The following is an 8,919-nucleotide window of genomic DNA, read 5'->3' as shown; positions in this document are numbered from 1 at the left end:
GGTTAAACTGGTTCAAGTAATTTAATTAATTTCTTTAATTTAATTAATTAATATATACTGTTTATTTTTTTTTTTACAAAGATAGGAAATTCGAACCCGCAACCTCTTAATTGAGTATGGAGAGACTATGCCATTTGAGCTATAACTCATTGGCTAATATATACCGTTTAGCATTCTGAAAATTTAATTAATTTAATTACCTAGAAAGTCTAGGAAGATTTTTTTTAATTGAAAAGAAAAAAAAATTAATTAGCTCTCAACCATTGTGGGGAAACATTTAAAGTGATATAATTTGAAAAATATGATTGAACTTGAAAAATACATAGCATATGTCATACATAATATTGTTTGTTACATTTAGTAGTTTCAATGCAATGATAAGGATTACTATCCATGTTGTTCATAATGCCAATTCTTAGTGTTGTTTTTTTTTTTTTTTTTTAACTCAATTTGTTTTTGACTTTTTGTTGTGATCCAATTGACATTATTTGCTGTATACATCAAAGGAACTTGTATGCCTATTTCAGTATTTTGTATAAAATTTCTCAGATTCATGTCATATAAATTAAAATAGTTAATTAATTAATATTGGCAAAGTATTGCTTACATGTATAGTAAACCAACAATTAAGGTCACATTAGATTAAGTGAGTACAATAATTCTTTTGTTACATGTACTAATATAAGTTAGTTATTAAAAAAAAAAAGTAAAAATAAAAAACCTCTTCTACATGCAAGGCATGTGATCTTTAAATATTTTCAGCTTCTAAAATTAACACCACTAACCTTTGTTATCTTCAAGGTACAAAACCATGATGATCATGAACCTAGTGTATGTCTCAAGAATTGGCATTCATATAAGTGATGGAATAACCTTTCGTGATTACCAATGGAAATTTTGGGCAATGTCACACACCAGATATATCAATGTTTGTTGTAGAATGCAATAATGGTTGGTTTATGGAGAAACCTCTTTTCATATAGTGTGTAACATGGAAGAAAAAGAGGAGGTTTAGGAGTAGGGTTGGTCTAGACCAACAAAAAAAAAAAAAAAAGAAGGAGTAGGGTTGGCAAACTGGCAAAATCCGTCTGGTCGACTTGCGTAATTCATTAAAAAAGACGAGTTGAGATAGAAATTTAAGATCACTGTAATAAAAAAAAGTCCGCTAATTCACAAGTTTTGGCAGATTTTGGCGGGGCAGAATGGACTTGCCTCGGAAGATTTTTGGTTTGAAGATAATAATTGAATTTAAAAAGTTATTTATGTGCTTGTATTTGAAATATTTGTTCGTTTTTTTAGGTTATAATTTGGATTATATTTGATTGATTAGAGACTTGGATAATATTTAATTATATATTTTGGACAATGTTTATTTTGTATTGGACAATGTTGATTTTATTATTTTGTTTTAAAAAATTTGATTAATAATTATATTTATTAGATATTTAGAATTATAAAGACTTTAGTGTTTGTAAATTTAAAAATTATAAATTTATTAAAATATTTATAAAATTATATATTTTTTAATATTTAATAGTTTAATATTTAAAAAAATAAGAATTGAACCCGCCAATCTAATAAATTTTTTTATATATTTTCTTTAACAATAGTTAGAGAGATAAAAATCTTTTAACAAAATAGATTAAATGTATCTAAGGAGAATGATTAAGGAGGTAAATGAATTTTCTTAAATTTTTTTTAATAATTGATGAAGTAAAGTATTATTTCTGATTTTGTAATGTTTTTTTTATGTTTTTTTTTTTTGTTTTATTTATTAAATTAATAGTAAAAAATCACATTTTATTTCTTTAATTCTTAAAAAAAAATTGAAAGTATCTATTCCGAATTAAGGAGATTGTTTGGCATCTTACATTGATTATGATCCATTCTCAAATTCATTAAGAGATAACTATATGATTCTTTAATCCTTTTGCATTTAAGAATGTCTATGTTGAAAGCAAGACATCTAAAGCCATCACTTTCAAATATGGTTATGAGATTATGCCACTTTTGGTCACTACTTTAGATCATTTTTCATAATGATATATGTATATTTTTAGGAGACTTAACTACTAGTGGGCAATATTGTTGGTTTTCTTATTTATTTCTGCAAAATAATGTGCTTTAAGATATTATCACATATAAACATTATTTATACCAACATTCAAACACTTGCCACCATGACCGTATCACTACGAGTATTTGGCTTAACTATCTATCTCAAGTATCACTAAAATGTTTTTACGCATGCATACCATTAAAACTCTTCAAATTAAAAACTGTTGTATGTAAAAGTTGGATGGCCAATAGTGTTAGAAGCTCTGCTACTTAAGTTTTAGTTATAGCACATGAAATGAACCAAAATTTTGAGTGTTTATTCTGCTGACAATATCAGATAAGATAAGGTAAATTTAGACTCTATTCTAATTCTATTTAAAAATTTAAAATATCTCTAAATTTAAATTCTATTTTATTTGTGAGTTAAAAATTCTTTAGTTCAAATCTTATTTTCACTCCAAAGTTTTTCACTTTATTTTATTGACAAAAAAGTTAATTATTTTTAATTAAACACAATATTTAATTATTTTATATTTTATAATCTTACCAGTAAAACAGAAAATATAAGATTAAGTCTATGTTAAAATTAAAAAATTTATGTAAAATTACAAACAACATAATTTTTAATTTATCATTAAGTCTTTACTAATATAATTTTTAATAATATATACTAGAATAAACTATTAAAATGGTGCCCGAAAGTTTATATTGATAATAAAAAGAATTCCAAAAAATGCTAACGACAAATAAAGTTTTGAAAGATTTAAAAACGCGACAAAAAAATTAAATATTAAATATATTCTAAAAAAATACTTTAGAGATCATATTTTGATACAAATTTTTGCAATCAATATTAGAAAAATAAGACCTTTTCATCATCAAAATTTGGTAATTCTATATCAAGTAATTTTTTTTAAAAGTTTTTTATTGTGAATTATCACATTTTTTTGAAAAATACAAAAAAATCTAGAGATCAAATTTTGCTTCGAATTTTTTTGTACACCTTCTAAATATTTATTCAAATGTTGCCACAAAAATTCAGATCAAATGGATAAGTCGTTTGCTAAGTAGAAAAATTTTTTGTCACTTCAAAAAACATAATAATTATTGATTATTTTTGTCACATTTTCAAATCATTCATGAACTATTTTATCGATAATATTTTTCAGGGACTTTTTGTCAGCGACTGCGGATATCAAATTAGTAATTAACTCATATATACTAATAAATCAAGGGTGCCAATAGATTTGATAAGGTTAGTTCTAAACTCGAACCCTATCCTACCCGCAGCTCAACCCGGATAGGATTAGTGTTGCAAGACCTAGTATAACAGTTTATCCGTACTTATCAGAGAAAAATGTTTTTCTTCTTGCAGGTTCTGTTGAAATTATAAAGCAAGTGCCTTAGCTACTATGGTATATAACTGTATATGCTATTGGTTTTTTCCTATGCCTCTTTATTTGACATGATTTCATGCACTTAAGGGAGCATAGTGTTTGTATATTTTCTTCCCATTTTGATTCTGCTGTTGGTGAAAGGTTGTTAATTTCAAATTCCATGCCAATGCCATTATGTGTTTCACTGTCCCCACCACTGAAAATGAGACTCACATTTGATGGAAGGGAAAGACTTTCTAGTCTCTACTCAAATACAACCAAAACCCAAAAAAGATGGATATATGTAGAGTCAATATGTGTAATCATGAGCAATTTTAATTGATGATACACCTCCAATAAACTTTCAACATGTTCCTCTGTTGAATATGCATCACATTTCACATCCTTCAAAAAGATATATCCACAAAGAGGAACATAATTTAAAAAAAAATGTCAATTTTGCTTCCATTGAGTCAATCTTTTTTTCTTTTTCTTTCTTTCGATAATTCGAAAAAGAGTCTTAGATTAACAGTTGAGTTGCCTCCATATGACTTCAAGGCACTAGTCCGAATCAACCATTAATGTAATTATCAGATTAAGCTGCGTACATTACATCCTTTGGGTGCAATCCTTTTCCAAACCCTTGTGCACCGGACTGCCCTTTTCTATTGATTATTCATTCAAATCTTGACACTCTGAAGTGTGAGTGGAGACATTATTACATCCATGAGGAAGATTATGATCTTATACTACTCTACCTAGCATACCATGTCACACAACATGATCTTTAGTAGTTCCTATACATCTCAAATCATAGTCATTCATCCCTTTAGTGGTTTATGAACTTCTGCTTTTGATTTTTTGTCCTCTAGTTTTGTGTGCTTCTTGATACATATAAAACTTACAAAGTAACTAAAGGTAGCTGCTGAGAAGTGAGAATCATCTATCTGACAGTGTTGAGTACTAGAAAGCATGAAATCTTCTCTGTAAGAAAATTTAATGTGTCAAATTCTGAATTCAGCTATGATGTAAAATACTTTAGAATCATATACTGTCAAATCAAGTAGATAATAGGATATGAGGAACACTGCAATATTTGAGATTGAGAAGTACAAGAATTTATATAAGAAAGGCTTGTAGAGACTATAGGATGCTATGTTATTCATCATAAAAAAAGAGACATCATTTATTAGAAGCTCTTTTATTGTGAAGTAATAGTTTTCTGCACAAACATTATTGAACATTAGTTCCTAGAATACAAAGTCCTTCATCAGTGTAAAATGGATGATCACATAAAGTTACAAAAACTTTCTAGCAACAATTTACAGTGATAAAATCATGATAATCTGTACTTATAGAAAAAAAAAACAAAATTTTCTTTGCACAAGTGTATACATATATATCTACTGTCAAAGATTTTTTGTTGGAGAAATTTTTTTGCTTGGATGATACTATGTTGTTCGCTTGGACAATCCTACATTCTTCAACCATTCAACAACTTCTCTGATGCTTGGTCTCTTGAAAGGATTGTGGCTGACACACATACATGCCACATCAAGAACTTGCAGCATCTCTGCTTCATAGCCTTTTCCTCTCAAAAGAGGGTCAAAAACTTGATCTTCTTTCCCTTCAATTCTCATTTGTTGAACCCAAGCAACCAACTCTCTTGACATTTTCGGCTTGCATACATCGACCGGTCTTCTTCCGGTGAGAAGCTCTAGCATGACAACTCCAAAGCTATACACATCTCCTCGTAGAGTTGCCACCCATGCTTGTCCATACTCAGGGGGAATGTATCCTAATGTGCCTACAAGTTCAGTTGTGACATGAGTTTGATAAGGAAGAATCAACCTGGACAAGCCAAAATCAGCAACATGTGCCTCAAACTTTTCGTCGAGGAGTATATTGCTTGACTTTATATCACGATGCACAATATGTGGCTCGCATATCTGATGCAAATAGGCCAAACCACAGCTTGCCCCTTGTGCAATCTTTAAACGAGTCGGCCAATCAAGTTGAGATGCGCCATCGGCCTTTTCATGCAGCCAGTAATCAAGACTTCCATTCTCCATGTAAGTATACATCAGAAGCCGAAATCCATCATGGACACAATAGCCTTGCAGTGCCACCAGATTCTCATGTTGTGCTGTGGACAAAGCCTCTACCTCTGCCTTAAATTCCCTCTCCATGAGGCCTAAATCCCCTGAAAGCTTCTTGATGGCTAGTGTAATTCCATTTGGTAATGTTGCCTTGTAAACCAAACCGAATCCACCACATCCTATTATGTTTGCCTGGCTGAAATTCTCAGTTGCTTTCAAGATCTCAAATATGGTAAGATCCTTGGTTTCGTTCGCTTTGTTTGGGAACAATACCACTAGGCTGGCCTCCTTGTCAACCTCAGGATGAACACCACTGTTGGAGTATGGAGAAACCGATCCCAGTTCGATCTTGTCATGGTCTTCTCCGGGATTGATCCTTCTCTTGGAGAGTATCCAAAGTGTCAGCACTGTCATGATGCAACCAGTGCCAAAACACACTGCAATAATAAGTCCTAATATTACTTTTCTGTTTGTGCCACGATGAGCTTCAGTGCTGTTAGAATTTTTTTGAGTAGGACAAGAGTGCTGAATCACTGTGCCACACAATTGCGCATTCCCTTCAAAGCTGGAGGAGGAGAATGTATCAAATTGTCCACCAGTTGGTATCCGTCCTTGGAGATTATTGTTTGCTACACTGAAAAAAGACAAGAAATGCAGCACCTTGAGCGAATCAGGAATTTCGCCAGATAAATGGTTTCCGGAGAGGTCTAGTTTCTCTAAGTTAACCAAGCTTGAAATCTCAGATGGTATATTGCCAGAGAAGTTGTTGCTCTTCAAATCCAGCTGATGAAGGACCTTCAAATTTCCAATCTCAATTGGAATACTGCCACTGAGTCTGTTCCGTCCCAGATACATCACTGGTGGCAGATTGGAAAGCTGATTATATTGCATCTGGGAAACATTGTTGGCATCGGCAAAAACCGGTAACTCCAAGTAAGCTCTTTCGACTTTATCATTCGCCTGTTGTGATATCAGTGCTGGCAGCCTTGTAAGCTCAATAGGAAATATTCCTGTAAGGTGGTTAACAGACAAGTCCAGGTAGAAAAGCTGAGGAAGTGTACCTAACCAGGGAGGAATCGAACCACTGATTTCGTTAAAGGACAGGTCCAAGACCTCAAGCTTTGTCAGGTTCACAAGCCAGCCTGGTATTTCGCCGGTGAAACTACAACCTCCAAGTCCTAAAACTTGGAGCTTCTGGAATCCACCTGTGTCTGCTATGTCAACATCACTAGGTAACTTTTCATAGAAGAAATTTTTTGAGAGCATCAGAGTTTTAAGCTCCTTTAGCCCTGTGAGAATTCGCAGAGCCCCCGTGATGTTTTGCAGCTGGTTCCTTGAAACTGCTAGGAAAGAAAGGGATTGAAGGCCAATAATCTCATGCGAAATCTGTCCCTCGAGATTATTGAACGCTAATCTCACAGCTGTAAGATTCTTGCATGCATAGAGTGTTGGTGGCAAGATACCACTGAAGTTATTGTTGCCAAGATCAAGTGTTGTGAGTTTAAGGAATCTTGAGAAGTTGAATGCTGAGAGATTCCCTTCCAATAAGTTGACCCTTAAATTCAACACAAGAAGATTGGCACAGTTCATCATAGATTGGGGCAAGGTACCAGTCAAGTTGTTAACATGAAGGAGCAAACTCTGCAATTTGATGAGTTCACCAATCCTTGGTGGAATTTTTCCTGTTAAATTATTGGAGTATAGCTCCAAAACTGTGAGGTTCGTGAGGCGAACAATGTCATTGTCGATTGTTCCACCAAGCTTGTTCCGGGGCAAAGAGATTTCTGTCAAAGAAACAGCATCAAAGACATCAACTGGGAGATTCCCAGTTAGTTCATTGAATCCTGCTCTAAACTTCTCGAGCTTTGAACACGCTCCGAGCCCTGGCTGAATAGTATCACCAAAATCATTGTAGGAAAAGTCCAGGGATCTCAAAGCCGAGGAGTTATGATCATTGATGCAAAAGAGTGAAGTTGGAATTTGACCTGTGAAGCTGTTATTGCTAACATTGAAATACACCAAATTCCCTCCTCCTGCTATATGCTGAATGAGAGAATGTTTCAATGTTCCATTGAACAAATTACTAGACAAATCAATCTCCTGAATCACAACACTTGTATTTGTATTTCTATTGCTAGTTTTGTTACTATCAACAAAGGGTGATTCTGGCAATTCACCAGAAAGCCTATTATAGCTTAAATCAAGAACAAGCAAATGATCAAACAGTTGGTATAGGTGGTCAGGGAGGTTACCAGATAACTGATTATGTGACAGATTAAGGTATGATAGACCTTCAAGACCGGTCAGAGATGGCGAAATTCGTCCGAATAATCCTCTAAATGGAAGCTCAAGATGTGTGACTCTGAGATCCGAATCACAGGTAATCCCTTCCCATTTGCAGCAATCAGAAGAATTTGACCAATTGAGAGAACCATGTGTGGAAGAGATTGATATGTTGGCATACAAGGCCAATAAAGAATCTCTATCATTCTTGTTACAACATGAAACTTGATCAATCAAAAACAAGGAGAGAATCAAAGGCAATACAATAACAGATACCATCAAATTAAAACAAGAAGCTTGTGTCATCACAACTAAACAAGAATCCAAGATTGATTAAGAGGGAGTAATAACAGTTACAAGTTGTTGAAGTTGAAGTGATGATGAAGGTGATTGTTGTTGGTGGTGATGGTGATGAAGATGAAGAAGAAGAAGGAAGAGGGGAACACAAGGGAAGAGAAGAACCAATGTGGTGAGAGATTTTTGGGTTGGCATGGCTAATGAGCATGACCATCCATTGACTCTGCAAAAACAAATCAAAGGGTAAAAGAAAAGACTTTTCTTTTTCTTTTTTATTTTCATTTCTTTTTCTTGTGGGGTGTGACGTTGACAACAACTAGTAGAATTTATTAATATGGCGACTATTAATAATCTTTAAAAAAAAAAATAAGAACTCCCCACAACAATAAAATGAGGTATGGTACAATATAAAAGAAACAAAAAATGTAAATAATTTGATATATTTAATTAAATTATTTAACATTTTAATGTGTATTATTTTAGGATTGAATTTTTCAATTTCTACATTGTTTTAATTTTGTATATGAGACAAAAGGATTTTTTTTATGGTGAGTTGTAAATTAATTTGATAATTTATGAAGTAATCAAAATTTATATACCACGAGATAATCTTAAATTTATTTTTTAAATATATATTTTATATTTTAATATGTATTTTATATATAAAATATAATTATTAAATTAATAATTTGTATAAAATATATATTAAAATATAAAATATATATAAAAATAAATTAAATAATATATATTTAATATTTTATATATATATATAAATATATAAAGAGGAGATAGTGGATGGTTGGCAT

General features: G+C 32.1%; 1 protein-coding gene across 1 annotated transcript; it reads right to left on the bottom strand.

Annotated features, from left to right (window-relative positions):
* Window positions 1-4,619: 4,619 nt before the first annotated feature.
* PSY1R (Leucine-rich receptor-like protein kinase family protein) lies at window positions 4,620-8,349 on the bottom strand. The gene is made up of 2 exons (XM_016327169.3): window positions 8,174-8,349; window positions 4,620-8,040 (listed from the first exon to the last, which is right to left on the bottom strand). Exons 1-2 carry the CDS (start codon window positions 8,325-8,327, stop codon window positions 4,886-4,888), a joined length of 3,309 nt encoding a protein of 1,102 aa, XP_016182655.1. The 5' UTR covers window positions 8,328-8,349; the 3' UTR covers window positions 4,620-4,885.
* Between the last annotated feature and the right edge of the window lie 570 nt (window positions 8,350-8,919).

The sequence above is a fragment of the Arachis ipaensis genome, chromosome B2 (genome assembly GCF_059453495.1).
Source record: "Arachis ipaensis isolate K30076 ecotype BB chromosome B2, ASM5945349v1, whole genome shotgun sequence".
Classification (NCBI taxonomy): domain Eukaryota; kingdom Viridiplantae; phylum Streptophyta; class Magnoliopsida; order Fabales; family Fabaceae; genus Arachis; species Arachis ipaensis.
Note: the sequence above shows the minus strand (reverse complement) of the source record. Positions and strands in the feature narration are given on the sequence as shown.

Excerpts from the sequence above, each read along its gene's own strand:
- PSY1R (XM_016327169.3), bottom strand. The coding sequence starts at position 8,327 with ATGGTCATGCTCATTAGCCATGCCAACCCAAAAATCTCTCACCACATT. Across the intron at positions 8,041-8,173 it reads CACTTCAACTTCAACAACTT|TTTCATGTTGTAACAAGAAT; the intron begins GTAACTGTTATT and ends TGATTGATCAAG.